The sequence below is a fragment of the Mandrillus leucophaeus genome, unplaced genomic scaffold, assembly GCF_000951045.1.
Source record: "Mandrillus leucophaeus isolate KB7577 unplaced genomic scaffold, Mleu.le_1.0 Scaffold388, whole genome shotgun sequence".
NCBI classification, from domain to species: domain Eukaryota; kingdom Metazoa; phylum Chordata; class Mammalia; order Primates; family Cercopithecidae; genus Mandrillus; species Mandrillus leucophaeus.
This window is the reverse complement of record NW_012104120.1, coordinates 2,083,764-2,103,596: the sequence shown is the minus strand read 5'-3', so window position 1 is coordinate 2,103,596 and position 19,833 is coordinate 2,083,764. Positions and strand designations below refer to the sequence as shown.

At 45.9% G+C, this 19,833-nt stretch overlaps 1 protein-coding gene across 1 annotated transcript in view; it reads right to left on the bottom strand.

The window, feature by feature from the left end:
* The window catches only part of WDFY4 (WDFY family member 4), a 295,291-nt gene that overhangs the window by 237,603 nt on the left and 37,855 nt on the right, over positions 1–19,833 (bottom strand). Inside the window, exons 5-11 of the mRNA XM_011990946.1 lie at positions 19,681–19,815; positions 16,936–17,125; positions 15,349–15,538; positions 13,421–13,578; positions 11,438–11,890; positions 8,950–9,054; positions 6,844–7,034 (exon numbers count right to left, since the gene is read on the bottom strand). Coding sequence (XP_011846336.1) covers positions 6,844–7,034; positions 8,950–9,054; positions 11,438–11,890; positions 13,421–13,578; positions 15,349–15,538; positions 16,936–17,125; positions 19,681–19,815 — 1,422 coding nt within the window. The remainder of the gene's footprint in view (positions 1–6,843; positions 7,035–8,949; positions 9,055–11,437; positions 11,891–13,420; positions 13,579–15,348; positions 15,539–16,935; positions 17,126–19,680; positions 19,816–19,833) is intronic.

Below are 19,833 nucleotides of genomic sequence, written 5' to 3'. Positions count from 1 at the left end.
TACACTCCAGGAGGTAGATTAACCCTGAGCCCACACACATGCCTGCCAGAGCATCCCACTAGCTCTTCCCTCAACGCCTTCAGACCAACAAGCTACAGGAAGGATGATTCTGAAACATTGGGATCTCCATATTGTTCCTCTTACGGTTCAGGTTTTCCATGTGTGCCTACTACACTAATCTATAGGGTTAACTGTCCTGTATTTTGACTTGAATGCATATCCTTCCAGAAAGCTTCTGTCCTGTAGTTCATACTCATCCCAGATCGAGTGCTCACACATCCCCATCTCATTCCCTGATCAAAATTCTCGTCTTACTCTACTGCAGCTACTTGAAAATCATCTCAGCTCTCCACCAGACTGAAGCTCCACGAGATGGGAACCATATCTGGCTTCCTTACTACTGTGGAACACAGCACACACTTAATGACAATTTGCTAAATGAGTGGGATGAACCATCTCTTATACTGTACAGGAGACACACAATGAAATCCTTATAGAAGCAGTTTGTTATTCCTTATCTCCCGCTCTGTGCAAGCACGGCTTCATCTGTTATATTAGATGAGGGGAAACAGTAAAATGAATCAACTTAAAATGTGGTGTGAAAAGAGTGTGTCAGAAAGACAAGAGAAACCTGCAATCGAATGAAATGCATAGGTATAACACATAGCATAGGCCAACTGTGCAGAAAGCAATTAGGTCACTGATAGGATACATCATGGAATCCACCACCCTCCAGATCACTGTGAGTTTTACTGGCCAGCCAAACTTTTATTTCCTTCTAAAATCAAACCTTTCTTGAGCACTTACTTACTTGAGCCCAGTGCATGGTATATACTCTAGGTAATCAATACGTGCTATTGGAAGGAAGGAAGGAGGAAGGGAGAGAGGGAGGTGGGGGCTACATTTAAGCAGTTCTCATACTGTGCTTCATCGAAATGTGAAAAACACATGGAAGATTTTAAATAAGTATTAAAAGCCTGTTATTTTTGGTACATATTTATTGATCAGATAAATTGCACTGGACTCCATCTAAAATTCAGGCATTTGGTGTGTTTCCTAGAGAGCGGACAACCTTGAGGGTTCGTTAGTAAACTGCGGAGAGAGGTGTGAATTATTTTATCTTTTCAGATATTTAATGCTCTGGTGTGACAGGCAAGGGGATTGTCTGAGAAGGTACAGTTTGGCATCAGTTTCAGGAGGCCTCAGACAAGGTTCAAAGAGAAAAAATAGAAGAGAAACTCCCTATTTGGGGGAGAGGTGATGCTGTGACTTAAATGCCTGGTTTAGGTGACAGTCTGTAATATGACACATGGAAGTTAGTGAAAAAGAGAAAACTGGGAGCTCAGAAAAACAGGTGGGAAGGGACTAGATATTTAAATTCGTTTTAGTTAATAGAAACTTAGTAAAGTTATAGGTCACTATCAAACATGAAGTCATGCACTTTGGGAGCTCCATCTTTTTTGTTTTGTTTTGTTTTTTGTTTTTTTGAGATGGAGTCTTGCTCTGTTGCCCAGGCTGGAGTGCAGTGGCGAGATCGCGGCTCAATGCCTCCCCAGTTCAAGTGATTCTCCTGCCTCAGTTTCCTGAGTATCCTGCTGCATCTCTTAACTGCTGGCACCCTAACCTAACAGTGGTGTTTATTTGAAACAGTAGAATGTGTTTCGACCACTTGGATTTTGTTCTCTAATGTTATATTCCACTACAGGAAACCTGAGCTGCTGGGCGAGTAGTCAGTCTCACATTCCGGGTCAGAGAACACAAGAGGAGCCTGAACTCTCTTAGTGCACACGTGAGGATTCTTTCAAAGATGAAGAAAAGCAGCAGCCAAGGATCTGCGTAAAGGGTTTCCAGGGCCCCATCTATGACATTTCCAGAAATTTAAAAAACAAAACAGATTGCAGTTACTAGGAGAATCTATGAAAGACCAAAGTCCATAATTATATTCAAAATGGACAAATAACATAAAGCAAGGTAGAAAGATTCATCCATACCGATACAGGTCAATTGATCTTTTCCCCGTTATAGAAAATGCACTACTTACAGTGGTTAGATCAATGATACCCCACCACATCTCAGAGGGACACTGCAGGGAAATGAACTGTCATTTTGCTCTTTGAAAGAAACCCAGCATCAGGGCCACCCACTAAAGGGGACGGTCAAGTCTGAATCATGGGAAAGACTTCAGGGAAATTAACTTCCCAGGCCACCTGAAGGACAGGGGCAATGATACTGCTTTGTCCTCCCGAGTGAGGATGTGGCCTAATTCTTTCTGAATTTGGCTGAAAACCCAGGAAAGTTGAACATTTGTAGATGCACCCTCAAAGCAAAGCATGCGGATTGTTGGAGTGGGTTCCTCCAGGATGGTGATACTGACTGTGCGTTTGTGAAAGCTCATGGCTTAGGCTGGGCAAGGCCTTTCCCTGTATAGACAGAGTCATAGCAGCTGCCTGTCCCTGCCCCACCCGGGAGGCTCTGGGGCCAGGAAAGGCTAAGGCAGCTACGCTGCATCTGTGCCTGCCTTGTGTGAGCAACTCACTCCCAATAAAGTGTTATTTTTATGGCTGAGTTGGAAACTCACTCCAACCTCGACATGTGTGTGTGGTTTCAGTCCCTCCTTTCTAACTGATAAACCATACCAAAGGCTGTTCACTGCAATGTGGTACAGCACGAGTCTGAACCTGACCTATGCCTGGTCACGTGACACATGCCATGAAAAGTCAGTCAGTCACAAAGACATCAGGAAATCTTAAGCTCTACAATGTTAAACAGATTAAATTTATGTGAGTGCTTTCAATGGCTCTAAGACCTCTAGGAGCTTTGTTTAAGGCAAGTGGAATGAATAAGCGCTTCTGTTTGTCACATAACACATGACAAAACAAATATCGGGAAGGGAGAATCATTAAAAAACAAAACTGATCAGATTACAGACAATTGCCTGAGTGCTGGTGATCACTATAAACCCCTCTTCCCCCCAAGGAACTCCCTCCCAATTTAATTGTCCAATTTGATGCCAAATATTGCTCAAAAGAACTCCATCACTCAAAGAGTGTTGAAGCAGATATTTTAAAAAGCAAAGCAACCCAATAATCGCCCTCATTATGATCTGTGTCTCTCAGCGGGTTTGTCACCTATAATTCCTAGATGGTTATTTTCTTTTCCTCCTCTTGGGAGGGAGAGGAGGAAGGAATGGCTGTCCTTAATTGTTGCTTTGTTTGATTTATTAAATTCAGAGTCATTATCTAAAATGGGGGTAATCTCATTAGAACTTAGACCCCGCTATTATTTCTTGGGATGGGGTTAATTTCATATTTGCAGAGTCATAAAGTAAAGAGTCCAAAATCCAATTACAAAGGTTTAATTTCATAGCAACTAAAGAGAAACATTTCTATCATAAAGGAAAATAAATACTTCGCTACTTCGGGAAATGATTTGTCAGGAATGGGGAGTCTAGGAGGAGGGTCTCCATTACTGTCATTCAACTTTGCATGATAATGCATCACATAGGGTTTCCAGTCTGCAGAAGGGAGTAAATTTAATCAGTTGAAGTCAAAGTAATCAGGCTGGGGTTGACACATTTCAAGAAAGGTCAGCGTTAAGCACATTTTCTCATCCTAACTCAGTTACCATGTCATCGTCTCTGAGTTAGTATTCCTCCAGCTTGAATCTATAAAATGGATGTCTGCTGCAAAGCGCTAACTATGTTAGGACTAACAGGATTTACTTCACATTCTATTATTTGTTATTCCTCATAATTTTCCATGTGTCATGCTGGAAGACCGGTGAGGTAATGCAATTAAGCTCAGAGTTGAACAGCTAAATGTATATTAGCAAATCAATCTGAATTTGTGCATAACCCAATCACATTCCCACCGGCCAAGGAGAGGAAATTCATTTGCTTACATTATTCTTTAACTCAGTTATCATTTGCCAGAATTAGGTGGTGAAGTCACATGTGCTTCAGTGTTGGTATGGAAGCGCCACTGGTATTTGAAGTAACTGCCCGAAGTTGCTTCTCCAGAGTGGCTGGCACACAGGCCACAGGGAAGGGATGCAGAGTGATGGCATGCTGTGAATGCACGTTGGAGATGGGAAACCTTTACAAGAAGGGGCACCCTCTCATCCTACTCAGACACACTTTGTAGAAACAGTCCCTATGGGCAGAGTTGGCTCTTACCTTCTAAAGAGAGAGATCCAGTGAGAAACAATTCACTTAACATCTTCGTTCCAAAGTTTCAGGGGATTCCCATGATGATTTAGAAACAAATGTAGATCTCACATCTGATTCCAGCAAGCCTTCACCACTTGCTCATGTGACTCAGTGGTGGGCGAGTCTGGAAGAGGCACGAGTCCTCCCAACTGCCCCCTAGAGCAGCAGTGTAACAGCCCTAGCCCTTGGAAAACAATGCCAGCTCCTGGGGCCTCCAACTGCCCAGCAGTGACTTGGCACCCAGGGAGAAGACAGCACATTGAGTGCAGGCTATGATTTCGTTAAATAAGCTCACCAGTGTTCTTCCCTTATGTGCTCTCTTGAAAACTGATTCTGAAATGATATTGAATCTGTAAAACACCATAATGACTTTACATTACTAATTCTAGAAATTTAGTCCTATTGCCCAAGGACTGACACTCTAATACGATGACTCTGGGCTGCAGAGTGAACAAAAGGAACTTTCTATGAGCAAAGCAGATCACTCTTTTCTACATTGGACAGAAAAATACTTTTACCTTCCAAGCAAAGTAAAAGCAAAACTTTCCTCTCTGTGGATCTGTTTGGCTTTTGATACAGCACTGTCAGAAACAATTATTCACCCAATAGGAAACCACAATATGACTGGTTAAGACATGGCTTCCCTGTTCCTATCCTATCAGAACATGCCAGTCAAGCTGAACATGGACATATGAAGGAAAATGTACCAAACAGCACAGTGAAGTGGAATGATCTATCAGTTTTCAGTTGCTCGCCTTAGATTCAAACTCAACTTCACCATTTAGCAGTTGTGCAATATTAATTTAGTCAATGAAGCTCTCTGGATGTCTCTCTGCCTTTAACATTAAGAGATTGGACCACATGAATCTGAGGTAATTCCTAGCTCCCGTATTTTCTTTATTTTTGATATATCTCTCCCTTACCCTACTCTCTGCTTCACCCATCCCTCTCAATCTCCTTACCTCAAGTAATCATGGGATTCAAGTGTCTTTCAAAAGATATTTAACTTCCCTTTTTTTGTTTCGTACAAATCACTTTCACTGATTCTATGGCCCTGCAATTAAATCACTGTCTGGGCTCTTGTCATCTGTGAAGCATGATGATTATGGTCATGATACCAGTTTTGGATGGACCACGCAATGCTTTGGCCACACCAATCACTGCTGGCTTAGGCCACATAATAACTGGAACAACTCACATCAATGTCTAACATCGAATGCGCAGAAAAATTAAGTATGATGAACCAAACACCGTTCTTTAAATGTTAGAAAGGTTTTGCATAGAGATAGGCTTAAGTAAGTTAGATTGATGATTGACCTAATTTTGGAAATCAGAGCAACTTCACTTTTTAAAAAATTCACCAACAATCACATATGTCATGTTAATGAAATATGGGCATGTTGGCCAGGCATAGTGGCCCACACCTACGATCCTAACACTTTGGGAGGCTGAGGTGAGAGAACTGCTTGAGGTCAGAAGTTGAAGACCAGACTAGATAACATAACAAGACCCCCTCTGTACAAAGAATACAAAAATTAGCCAAGTGTGATAGCACATGCCTTTAGTTCTAGTTAGCTGGGAGGCTGAGGTGGGAGGATCACTCAAGCAATCCTTTTAAAAGTCATAAACTCAAAGACAAAAGCAATGTAAAAAAAGGAACAGCAACAAAACTGTGAAAGTTGTAAGGCAGAACAGATGGCAAGAATGATATTTGTTATATATATTTAACTATTTTAAGATAACTCGACGAATGTTAACAATATTACAAAAACATACACTTACATCTCTGTTGCCCAAACATGATAACCCTGCCTCAATTGTCCCTTTGTGTCCACTGTTTCCACACCTCTGACTGCCTTTTGCTTCTTTTTCACAGCTCACAGGTTCTCTCCCCAGTAAGCCTTCCTCAACCAGGTAAGGCAGCACTGGGCTCTCCTACTTCTGTGTTCCTGTAGCAACCTGCACTCGGTGTCTAACCAATGCATTCATTACACTGCAATGTAACTATTGCTTACTTATTAGCACCAGGCTATGAGCTCCCAGAGGGCAAGGGTTGTATCATAATTGACTATAAGTCCCAGGTACTCTTCATCAGCCCTGGTAATGAGTTAGATGCTCAATAAATGCTGATCGAATCAACAAGGCAGCTACTTGGCCATTGCTGATTTGAGCTGCAATTCCATAGTTTACAGTGTTGTGGGAAGTAGCTGCCTAGCCAGGAAAAACATTTCCTAGCATCCCTTGCGTCCACGTGAGTCCTGCCCAAAGTTCTTCCTAAAGAAAATCGGACAGAAAATAACACGTGCCAGTTCTAGGCCTGAATAAAAATGCCTTGTGCATTTCCCCATGGTCTCTCTTCCCTTGTCTGCTGCCCAAGTTGGATGCCCAGGTGATGGTAGTTCCTGAACGACAGTCACCAATCATTTGACTGGACTGTATGTTGGAAAGAAATTTCAAATGTACCAGGCTACTGAGGATGTGGAATTTATTTGTTACAGCACCTGACACTAATACAGGGTACTGCCTACTACATACAGTGGCAAACTGAATTACATGAATACAAATGCCTAAGCAAATGTGGATCACTTGGTCCATATTCATAGGAAAATCAATCTCAAAGGAGGACTTGAAATCACCTTCAGGAGATCCAGTTTCAGCTGCAGCTCCCCCTGAGTGGATGAGCACAGAGCACCCACAATGATGCTCATGTACTCCTCGGCGTTGATGGCTGAGAGCTGCTCCAAGATGCTGAGCGAGGCCTCCCGGTAGCACTCCTCGTCCAGGAAGATCTTGATGAAGGGCACCATGCCGTGGTCCTTCAGGACAACTAAGGACCAGACAGACAGAATGGGGCTAGCGCCAGGGGGAACCTTGCCACTTCAGTTTCAATCAAAAGAAAAAGCTTTTTCCTATAATTTTCAAAGTTCATTTTGCTATTTTTTTATGATTCTCTTTTGCTCACTGGTAAATTTTTTGGTAATCCATACCCACCGTTGAAGTGAGAAGCAGAAAAAAGAAACTGTAGAACTGTGGATTTGACGAAAAACAAACAAACAAACAAACAAAAAACAAAAAAACTGCTTTCTTCTCCAGTGAGAACCTTATTAAAAAAAAAAAAAATGACTAACATCTCCCCATAGGAGATACATTCAAGAAAGGAGAAATAAGTTTAAGAGGTCTATTGTATGACATGGTGACTAAAGTTAATAAGAGTGTCATGAATTCTTGGGGTAAAAAAAGAAAAAAAATAGAAATCTAAGTAATAAAAGCTTTAACTAGATCTACCTCTCCTTGATTTCCTCATAATTTCCTCCCCAGGGCCAATGACAATTTCTGTCTTCTCTCTGCCAAAATTCATATAGAAAGCAAACCACAATTTAAGCTAAGAACATATTTAATTTCTAGATAGTTCTTTGGGGAGAAAATTAAAGAAATCTGACTGGTGGTACATTTTTGTTTAAAAATAATTCCAAGCATTTTTTCCCCAGGATTTATATTGGAGTAATTCATGTGGGGGAAAAAAAAAAAAAAAAAACACTAGGAGGCAACTGGATCCTTCAAATGGTTTGATGAGGATTTGAGCAGACAAGATTTTTCCAATTACAGGCTAGGTACCTCTGACATGGAAATCACCTTGAAAGCCTGTTTAAAAGTAGATTCCTGGCCAGGCGCGGTGGTTCACGCCTGTAATCCTAGCACACTGGGAGGCCGAGGTGGGCAGATTGCCTGAGCTCAGGAGCTCGAGACCAGCCTGGGCAACATGGTAAAGCCCCATCTCTACTAAAATACAAAATAATAATAATAATAATAAATTTGCCAGGCATGGCGGCATGCGCCTGTAGTCCCAGCTACTCGGGAGGCTAAGGCAGGAGAATTGCTTGAACCCAGAGGGTGGAGGGTACAGTGAGCTAAGATCATGCCATTGCACTCCAGCTTGATGACAAAGCGAGACTTCATCTCAAAAAAAAAAAATGTAGATGCCTGAACTCCACCTTGACTGACTATTAATTAAAGGTCTGGATGTGAGCCTAGGAATACACATTTAGCCAGCACCTCCGGGGAACCTTTTACAGGTTAAATGTTAAAGACTCTCTCTCTGCCATAGTGAAATAATTTTTTACATTAGGTATAGTTACTCTACGAAGACCTCAGATAAAGATGCCTAAATCACCAAACCCACTGATATGATGTTGGATGTTGGTGTGTCTATGTCATTATATATATATATATGCTCATATTATTTTTAAAACCCAGAAGCCAAATGATCTTAGAACACTAAAAGAAAATTTGAATGGATTAAATTGCTAAGTCCATCATGTCTGAGAGTACAACAAATTGCATTCCTTTAAAATGGCTAGCTTTCTTTGCCCGTATTTTACTCTTTGGATCTAAAAAAATTAAAAATCATTTATAGTCAGTGCAGCAGGACACTAATAAATTTCACTTGAAAAGAGGAGAGGGGGCTCTGTGGTCTCATAAATTTAGAAAATGCTAGATTGAGCATAGTCTTTTTGTCACCAACTTTATTTAGCAATCTTAGAGGTAAAAAGTGTCAACAGAGGTACAGTATCTACGAACTTATTGATGATCACTGAACATCGGCCAGGAGAGGGACATTAGCCACAGCTAACGCTGTGTATTGGTTATTCCTTGAGTATAACCTGTGAACACTGCCATGAATAACCAGGAAAGAGTTCATGTTTTACCAAGCAGTGATGAGGCAAACTTGGCACCATCCTTACCTGCATTCCTCACCGAGCCTTTCAGAAGTGTGACTACAGTCTTCAGCATCACACATGTGAGTTCTCTTTCTGGATCCTGAACACCAGGAGTGGACAGTTTGTTTCCTGCCATATTGAAGAAACAACAACAACAGAAAAATAAGTACATGTGGTATGACCCCAAATCTCTGACTCCAGATTTCTACCCTCTTAAGGAGATGTGAATATAATGCCTTCATCATAAGGGAATGTGTATCCCAGTTGGTAAGATAGAAGGCTATTACCCCCTACAGCAGAGTTCTCCATCTTGAGCGCATCAGCATTCCCTGCAGAGCTTATTTTGTTAAAACCCAGAGCCCCATGCTGGGTCCCATCCCGAGAATTTCTGATGTAGTAGTTCTTGGATGGGGTTCTATAATTTGCATTTCTGAGAAGTTCCCAAGCAATGCTGATGGGGCTGGTCCAGGGACTGCTCTTTGAGAAGCATTGCCCCAGATGATACACAGAGCCCTGCCTTCTTGATTTTCCTTTGGCCACTTTTACAGTTTGCCATTCATCCTTGGGAGGGATGACTGCCCACTCATTCCTGAGCCATGGGGAAGCTCAAGAGAAACTGGAGTAAAGAGGTGATCCCAGTAGACCCATGAGGGCAAAACCAGATCTCTTTATTCACCTTGAATCTCCGTGCCAGAAAAGTGCCTGACACAAATTGGAAGCTCAATACTTATTTGGGGGAATGAATGAATGAATGAATCAATCAATCAATCAATCAAAATAGAGTTTATAAACCAGGAGACAGAGTATCTAAGAAATAACAAGACACATTTAACAATGGAAAGTACAAAGTAAGACTAATGCATGAGTTCACAAAAAAAAAGTTCAAATTATCCTAGGAATGGTCATGGGTCTGGAATTGGATTTAAAAGCAAATTCAATGTTAGGCTGCTGAAAAGAAATACCAGCTAAGATAAGACAGAACCAACAAACAAAGAAACTGTGCAGAGACTTCTCATTTAAACACCAAGGAAAGCAGAGGAAGCAATACATTAACTTCATTCATGATAGGATTTAAGGACAGAAGTTACTAAGCAATAGAAGCTAGCTCATAAAATATTGTCCAGGACTTGGCCCAGAGGCCCAGACGCACAAACCATCCCTTGGGCTCATCCTCCACAGTCCTGATCCTATTTGCAAACACTCCCAGGGAGAAGCTGGGTCCGTCCTGGCCTCTATAAGATGCCTGAGCTCCTCCCTAGGTGTCTATCTCAGTCTATGGCAGTAGCACTGGAACTATAGGGACAAGGTGACTGATGTTTCTTGAGCTCCTGTTATGTACCAGACACAGCAGTGGCTCCTCTTCAGAGATTCTCTCATTAAAATCTCACAGCATTCCAATGATGTCCATCATTACCCTGTTTTACCAAGGAAGACACAGTCCATAGGGGTTAAGTCACTTTCTCAGGATCACTCAGTTTGTCAGTAGCATGGCCAGGATTCCAGCCCTTAGCTCCTTTCCCTCAGAGAGGCCCGGGAAACAGATAGACTGGTGACCTTGGCTTAAGTCTGAAGCAGAATTACAGAAGCAACCAAAGGCTAGAGAGCTCCCTGACCCTTCCAGCCAGTACAGTGGGAGAAGGAGAATTAAAGGAGGGAAGGTAGGCAGAGTAAGCATCCAGATTCTTGTGTCCCAGTGTTCCTCCTCCAGGCTGATTCCCCAGAGAAGCAGGTGTAGAGAGACTGAGGGAAAGACCAGAGGAGCTGGGGAAGGAGTTTCCACACTTCGCTTCCTATTGGAAAGTCAATGGAGATGGGAGTTAAAGACCACCACATAGAGTGACTCCAGCAGGATATATGGTGGGGAGCACAGTGAGGCAGTGCAAGAGCCCAACCCCTGAGCCACTGTGCACCCTCGTGAGACCCTAAAGCCCCAGGGGAGCAGCAGAGGCTATTGGGTTTCAGACTTCAGGGTGCAAGGGCCAAGTAGGGGCAAGGGGACATTGCCAAGGAGCCACAGGTATACAGCCCAGCAGGGCACCAAGACTCAGAGGGGCGTGCTGGGTCAGTAAGAACCCAGGGAGCTCTCTCTCAGTGGGAGACCACTGAGCCAACAGTGTAAAGTGAACAGAGTGAGCTAGGAAGCCATATAGCAGCAGACCCCAGAAGGGCCCCCAAACCCAAGGCCTCTCCGAGCTCCCATTCCTAAGGAGCTGTCAGACCCCTGCAGTCTCCCTGTCTGTACACCTACACAACGTCTAGGGCAAGATATATCTAAAACCTGGGAATTCACAAGGCCTGAGTTAGCCCCAAGTTCACCCATCCCTTTCACTTCTTCATGGGGAAGACTGGGAGGCTGCCTATCTTTTGTGAAGCTGTGTGTCCCAAGCATACCTCCCCAGTGACATGGGCATGCTGACTTTCTGTTACATTTGATGGGCAGCCAGGTTGGCCCAAAGACCAGACCTGGCTGACACTGACCCCTGCCCATCCCTCCCGATGTGCCCAGTGGCACCTGACTTCCTCATGATCTTGGCTTGCTTCCGAAGTTGTGCCAGCAGCAGGCCCAGGAGCCCTGAGTCCCGGAAGATGTCAGTGAAGAGCGGGTCCCCACCAGCAATGCTGAGGATGCTCTGCAGGGCCATGAGAGTGCAGGACGGCCCAGGGCTCTCCTTGATCAGATGCTGCACCTTTCGCAGAATCTCATGAGGCACGTAGTGCAGCTCGAACACCAGGGCCTCTAGGAGCTGGAAGAAGTGTGCCTGCACTGGGGCCGGCTTCAGGGGCATGATCTCTACAAACTGCGAGATGGGCTGCAGGGTCCACTCCAGCAGGAAGAAGTTTCGAGCATTCCAGGCCCACATGGTCCTGATGGCCGATAAGACTTGTATGCAGAGGACAGAGTCACTGGCTTTGTGGAAAACATTCTGTAGGACCTGGAAGGCCTGAAGATTCTTAACAGTCACCCCTGAGGAGGAAAATAAGAAAGATCTTGCAAGTCATTTCTCCTGCCTGTGTCTACAAATAGATATTTTCATTACTAAGAGAACATGCCATTTGAAGTTTCTGTGTTCTAACTCCTATGGGCACATGTCCACCAGAAGTCCAGAAAAGTCAGTCACCTGGGGTGTGAAGAAGGCTGGTGCGGCGTGGTCCAAGATGCACTCAAACTGTGGCCACTCTGAACTGATGTGTGCCGTAAAGGTCAAGTACACATTAGATTTCAAAAAGATAATACAAAGGAAACGATGCAAAACATCTTGTTTACAATTATTTGTATTGACCATATATTGAGATGGTAATATTTGGGATATATTGAGTTAAATAAAATATATTATCAAAAATAATTTAACTTGTCTCTTCTTATTTATAGTTAAAAATTACATTTAAAATGATATAATGTGCCTTGCATTGTATTTCCATTGGACAGCATTGGGCTAGGAGGATTGGTTTCAGTGATTAAAATCAAAAGATGTTGGAGATTACTAGCAAAGTCAGTTTTGTTTCTAGACAAGCTGATAAATAACTACACTTTCCTGACCCACCCCCACCTTTTCCTCCAGCTTGAAGGTTAAGCCTCATTCTCTCTCCCACAGGAGACACTTTGTCAGAAAGCTCCCTGCCTCCAGCCTTCTCCGCCTCAGATACCAGAGATGTTTGTGAAACTCCTCTCTGATTCAGGGACTCCCCTAAACCATGTCTGCGCCCCTATGTGTTACTGCATCCCGTCCAATGGCGTCCAATGGCCCTTCTTAACCTGAACCCTACAGCACTGCAGCGTCCCTGCCTGTATTCTGCAGAAGCTCTCACTGCCCAGACTCACCCAGCCATCCAGGCCACCATTTATTCCCCAGACTGTCATTTCTGCCTTTAAACTTTCTCCCTTCATTTCAACCTAGACAACCCACACTTAGCCTTGAAAACTCCCTCTGGTAGGCCCTCTGTTCGAGGTTTCCTGTCTGAGCTGGGTCATGGCTGTGCCTGATGCATTTCTTAGCCGATTCTCCAGCAGACTAGGGTTCAGGGACATGTGACAGTCTCTATAGAGGACTTTTAAGGAGCAGACAACTGGCTTGTTCACACTGGCACCTAGCGTGGGGCAGAGTGCCTGCCACACAGAAACTATCCGTGCCTGCTAAATGAGTTCATCAATCAACCAATGTCTCAGAGTACTGAGAAGTCACTGACTCTGAGCCTGGATGGCTGCTTTAGGGCCATCAGTCCCCATTATATAAGCAAATGTTGCAGAGGAAATCACACCAGGGGTGAGGGAGAGAACTAGAGGCTGCCTCCGTTATTTGAGAGAGTCTTTGCCTTTATTAAGCAATATTTCCACTAAGTCTCACGGAAGACATTCATTATCTCCCCAAAGGTTGTGACAGAATCAGAGCTTACTGCACCATTGAAAGGTATGCAAAGAATCAGGAGAAGACCCTCTGTAGCCTTCTCAGGGCTCAGCACTCACTCTTCCGGTCACCCAGATACAAGAAGGACCCACCAGATGCCTCGTGATGAAATTTGAAGCCTTCAAGCTGAGGGTAGGTGACGCTGTCAAACACCTTCAGCTCTGACCTGCCGCAGGTCGTCAGCCACACCACCAGCCCAAGGAGCTCCTCCAGCTGCGGGTCCACTTCGCTCTGGGTCAGCCCATCATACCTGGGGGACAGACGAGGCCAGCTCCCTGTACTTCCTGGATGGAGCAGCCACATGCATGCATGGTGCTCTCGAGGAGACAGAGGCAATGGGGATCTACAAGCTGGGGAAGACCCCATAGGTCTGCACCTGAGGCAATTCAGAGCCAAGGGAGCGCCCTGGATAAACACCACTCTGCAGATGTCAGTCTTAGAACCAAAGAAGTGCATTTGGAACCTGTGAAAAGCTATGCCATCTGCTCACAGGAAGGTCACTTCCCATGACTGAACCCCCAAAAGACATGTGCTTAGGGCATCAGCAGATCAGGGCACCTCCCAAATGAGAGATGTAATACAATAGTTCAACATTGCAACAAAACGGTGTGGGAAATAGTCGGACTTCCTTGTGCTTATTTAAAGGTTGAGTGTGGCTTTCGTATTTTAATTATGGGCGGGTAGGCTGTCCTGCTCCTCTTATGGAGAAGGGCATCTCAAGTCTTATTCCAGCCCTGCCATTTCCAGAGGAAAAGTGTTTGCAGTGTGACTTCAGTTAAGGCAGAAAGGAAAGCCAATGAGTCCACATGAGACCTTCTTGGCACTCCCTGGAACAGGTTCCTGTCCCCTCTCCTGCCTTCCACAAGAAGTCTAGGGAAAACTCAACACCCAGTGAATCAAAAATTTGCTCAGGAAATGCTATGACACAGACCTCCGTGGGGATCATAGTCAGCTGGTCACAGCCCAGACCAATGCAAAACGTGAGGTGCCCAGAGGGGCATTTACACTTAGTGTTCCTTTAGAGGAAGGCGCTAGGGTATTGCCATTTAATCACATCCTTCTGGACACTCAGTGGACCAAGGGACTTTGGCCCCCTTATCCAAGTCACCGCATGTAGGCTCAAAGCCTGGCTCTGTAGCGAAGTGTGTGAAGTGCGGTAGTAGATGTACCCCTCAGAGGAGAAAGGTGTCCCATACTCGCCCAGCAAAGCCCAAGGGAACGTACATGGCCTTGCCCTGAAGCAGCTTCCCCAAGATCAGCAGAGGAGCTTGGGCCATCAAGGCATTTCTTTGCATCCCTTGCTCTCTCTAATCCCTGGACCCCACTCGAAGATGATACAGGAAGGCAGAATGGAAGGCAAGGAGGAGCCAGCCCAGTCCCTGCTGAACGGTGTCTGAGCTTGGGTTTCCCATCTTTCAAGGATTTGAGAAAGAGGTAGTTCACTTAGGAGTTGATCCCAGAAAAAACCAGTAGGAGACAGGCCACGTGAGACAGGGAAGGGAAGGAAACCAGTCCAAGAGCATTAGCAAGCAAGCGCCTCATGGGGCCACTGGAGATAATCCGTCTGGGGAGCTCTGGAGGCCACGCAGAGCAAGCCCACCCAAAGGCAGCTGTGCTAGGTATGCACCCGTTGGCTCCTTCAGCCATTGGCGAACAGCTGGTCCTGAGGGTGATTCATTTCCAGACCTTTCCAGTCCTCCAAGCACACAGGCAGGGCAGCTTACAGCAGTGCCAGAAGCCCTCCAACAGACGGGGCTTCTGTTTGGGTTCTGACTGGGGAAAATCAGGCCAACAAGCATGCAGGTGACAGGTGCCTACAAGTAAACTTTGTAAAACTACTGATTCTCTAAAGAAGTGGTCCCCATGCCTGTCTGCACAATGAATCACTTTTTCAAATAAGAGGTCTCTCTGGCCATGCTCTGTGGAGCTCTATCTATTTTTCTCCAAAGCACCCCAGGGATTCCGAAGACTGAGGCTTTGGTGGTCCTGTGCTCTACCCGTACCAAACACAGCCACTTACCGAAGTAACACTTTGAGCAGCAGAGGATAGCCCTCTGAATTCTCAAACTCCAGGAACAGAGCCGAGGAGATGGGGTAGGAGTCCTTCACAAATCCCAGGATCAGGCTTACAGCCTCGCTCACCTCAGGGGCGGGGAGAGTGTCTGTGAGCCTGGAGAGGTTCTGGAGGGACAGCCTGACACAGTCTGTCGCTGGAGGAGGGAAGCACAGGAGAGACCTGCTGAGCTTGGAAGCAAGAGCTTTCCTGCCATGGTCGACCTACCTCCCCTACTCCAAACAATATGTCAAGACATGAATGGGAATTAATCCAAAACATGTTCTGCTGGCTCTTGGATCAAGAAGACCCCCAGAGAAAGTGCTACCCTGACAGCCACACTCTGCAAGCCCAGCAGGTGGCACAGAAGAGGAAGGCAGTCCCTCAGCCCTCTGTCCCTAATTCTCAGCAAGAGGGAGAGTCCAGGTCCATTAGGTAGTGAGATGTAAAATGCAAGACCTGAGCTCATCTCAGATCTTAACGAGGTAGTGCTGGAGCTGAGCAGAAATCAGCTTGATGAAAAGTGCAGGGGAGGATGTATGAATGTGTGAGGAGGCAGCGGGTGAAAAGATGGGGTGCTTTGGATACTGAAGAAGCCGGAAGATTGGAACACTGAAGTGTGGCCCACAGAGAGGAAGGAGGGTGTGGCCCATTCCTAGGAGGCAGGCCATGGGGCTTACTGGCTACCCCACCAGAGTGGTGTGGAGCCAGGGGAAGATTTGAGTCTGAAAAGAGAGGTCGTCAGATTTGCATTTGGATGGGTCACTGTTTTTAGAAATCTCTCATTGAGAGAAGCCTCCTCTGAGTGCTGGGGAAGCCAATCCAGTGGATCAGAAAAAGTACTTATGAGAACTCGAGATAATGCAAGCTCAGCTTCTCAGCTGCAAGGACTCAGAAGAGCCGCAGAGAATCACAACAACCCAGTAAGATCAGCAGTATTATTATCCCCATTTTACAGATGAGAGAACTGAGGCACCCCAATGGTTAAGTGCCTGAGATCACTCAACTATGAGGACAGAGCTGGAGTCCAGTCCTGGCTGTCTGGCTCCAGAGTCTTTGGCCTTATCCCCTACACATAGTTCCCAGGGTAAAAATGAGGGTGCTGGAATCAGGCATTTTTAAGTTTGAAAGTGCATTCTCTTCCTCACTAGCTGAATAGCCTTGAAAAATTCTTCTACTGCTCTTAATGTCTATTTTCCCCATTCCAAAATGGCATTAATAGCTATCTCAAAGAAACAAGCAAGATAGTGTACAAACAGGCCCAGCACAGTGTCTGATGGGTAGTATGTGCACAGTGAGATCCTCTTTCCCTCCTCCCTCCAATGGAGCAGCAACATGAACAAGAAAAGCACTTTCATGAAGGGAGCCAAGCCATGTAGAATTATCTACTGGACATGGCTGCTCATTCTTCTCTTCTTTGGTCCCCAAATTCTATACAGAGGCTGCAAGAGCATCCCAGGTCTCATTGTAGAAAGTGGGCCCTCAGCCTTTGCTCTGAGTTCAAGGGAAGCCCTTGCGTGGCCCACAGCCCACACCTAGTCTCCCGGGCCATACCCTGCAGGTACTGGATGATGCTGAGGTTCTGGGCCTTGGAGATTGCCCTTAGCACGCAGAAGGTGGGTTCCTTCCAGAAGCAGCAGCTGTGCTCCCGAAGGCAGGTCGTGGCAATCAGCAGAGACTGCAGCTCACTTCCTGAGAGGAGTCCCTCCAGGCCCTGAGAGTCACTGCAAATATTGAGCAACATCTGAAAAATAAGAAGATAAACAGCCAATGAGACCTGGTTAGGAAGTCTCCTTCCTGGGATGGATTTGTTCCCTACTTCTCTGGAGCACTGATGGGCATGTCTCAGTGGGAAGGACAGGATTGAATGGGGTCACCCTCTACCCCAGACCAGCAGGGTCAACAGAGCCCCTATGAAAGGGTGGCAGGACCTGGGGCTCAAATCTGATGGCATCAACCCTCTACAAATAATTGTTATCCCTTCCAAATCAGAATAATAAAGAAGTAATTGACTTTGTGTGTTTTTAATGGGGATACCAAAAAGTGTCACCCACAATTAAGGTATAGAATTAACAGGCCCCTGTGCTATTTAAAAAGGGAAGTGTTTCAGAATTATTTGTTGACACTCAGACTCTACTTCTCCATGAGACCACAAGGGTGAGCATACAACCTCCTAACTGGGTTCCTTGTTCCTGCCAATCCCTTTTCCTAATGGCTAACAGAGGGACTTGCAAAACTTCCCTCTCCACTTGGGATAAAATCCCAGCACCATAGCAGGGCCCATAGCATCCTGCATGGACTAGCACTGCCTTCTCACTCACTTTATCCACTGCAGCTCTCCCCTGGGCTTTTGGTGGTCCAACAGGACCTGCTGCCAGTGTGGCAAATATCACAAGCTCCTTCCATGGGAATGAAGGCATTTGCCCCTTCTAGTCTGATACATAGAGAAGCTGGGCATCATGGACCACAGCTGCAGGTCCCATTTCCCTGCCTCTCGTGCGGGTAGGTGTGGCCATGTGACCAAGGTCTAGCCTGTCCCTGGGCTTGCATGGCCATTTCTCTGCTCCTCTCCACTTCCTCCACTCCACCAGGCCAGTCTACCTCCTCGGACCCTGACAACCCTCAGCTCTCTGGTTACATGCCATGCCCTCAGAATAGACTCCACTGATTCTCTCATACAAATCAGGGCCTCTTGCCATCATTGCCCAACACACCTTTGGCTTTACCTACATAGCACTTAAAAACTTGCTGACTGCTGCTCTGCTGCTTGGGCAACAGAGCAAAGCCTCATCTCTATTTTTTTACTTGCTAACTACACACCTATTCCTGGATTGTTTACCCCTTGTTTGGCTTCTTCACCCTTCTGTCACCTTTCAAAGTGAAGCCCTATGCTTGCTGCAGTAACCGTCTGTCTGGCATAGAGCTGCGCACAGTAGGGGCTCCATATATTTTTGTGAAATGAAGTAACAGAAACCCTTGAGCAATGCAGGTATGGTCTATTCCCTGTGGCACACATTCTGTCCAATACCCAGAAGACCTCAAAGACAGACCCTGCACCACTTCCCTTCAGGGCACCTAAAAGCCACACAGTAAACATTTGTGAAAGTGCCTGGTGCAGCGACCTCGCCTCCACTTAGAATATGATTGACATAAAAGCAGATGAATCCTACATTTCCACAAATGCAACTCAGAGGGTAACCCACCGTTAATGGAACCTGCCAGAACTCATGCACTACCCTCTGGAAATGAAGAATGGACTTGGGAATTCGTCTAATGTGGATGCCAATTGGACATGTGTGTACCATGCACAGCTGCATTTGGGACTTCACTGAACAGTCACAAGCACCTGCTCTGTGTGAGACATTGCAGATATTGGACACACAGCAATGGGCCCCACAGTCCGCCGTATCCTCCTGGGCCACACGGTCCTCCGTACCCTCCCCTGCAAGCTCAGGGAGCAGGAAGAGTTATCTGGAGAGTTCAGCATGTCAGAAGCTGAGAAAGCAGAAACTGCCCGGAAGTGGGCAGGGGAAAGAAGTGAGAAGTTAGTCAGTCAAACAGAAGAGAAAAGATGGGGAATGAGAGAAGGACATTGCATTTGATGCTTAGAGGCCTGAGACGTCTTCTGAGAGGAGGGAAGAGGCACCAAGAACACGTAAACTCAAGTTTACTCAAGGGTGCCAATCCCAGCCCCATCCAAGACCTCTATGACCCCAGACCCCATGCTCACTCACCATGCCTCAATTTGTATGGGCCCAGGATTACAGCACTACTCACATTCTGGGATGGCAGAGAGTACTCCTAGAGGTGACCCGTGTGAGACCATGGCACAGGGGTGGATACAAAACTTACACTTAGAAAATTTTGGCTACTGTTTTGCTACTGGGGCAGACTGTGCTTGTTAACAGAGGAGAAGGGGCTGGAGAGGAGGTTCCAGATCCCAGGGAGGATGGGCAGGACTCGAGAATGCAGACTGGAGGAGGGGAGCTGGATGGGTGCAGGGAAGCCAAGTGCAGGGGCAGGGGACCACGTTTCTGGGAGACAGCAAGGGAGGAGACAGTGCTATAGGGACACAATGAGGTGCAGGGAAGAGGAGGCAATTTATTTTCCAACCATGCAGGCCATGCAGAGCATGAGGGAGGTGAGGGGGAGGGGAAGGGAAGCTTAGACCTTCTGGGAGAACAGAGGAGTTCAGGAACCAGGGCTGAGAAAGATAAAAGCATCTCCGGGAAGCATTGAAGAGTCTGTCCCCGAAATGAGGTTTTGACCCAGGGAGTTGGAGACCCTCTTCGAACTCACCTGCACGAACATCCTTTGAACTTGAAGATCACTCTCAAAAAGCTCGTCTTTGTCCAGAGGAAAGACAAAGAAGAGGTAAAGGCACTGTAGGAGCAAGGCTGGAAGCCCAGACTCAGCAACCCTGCCCAGCGTCTCCTGCAAGAGAAGAGCACA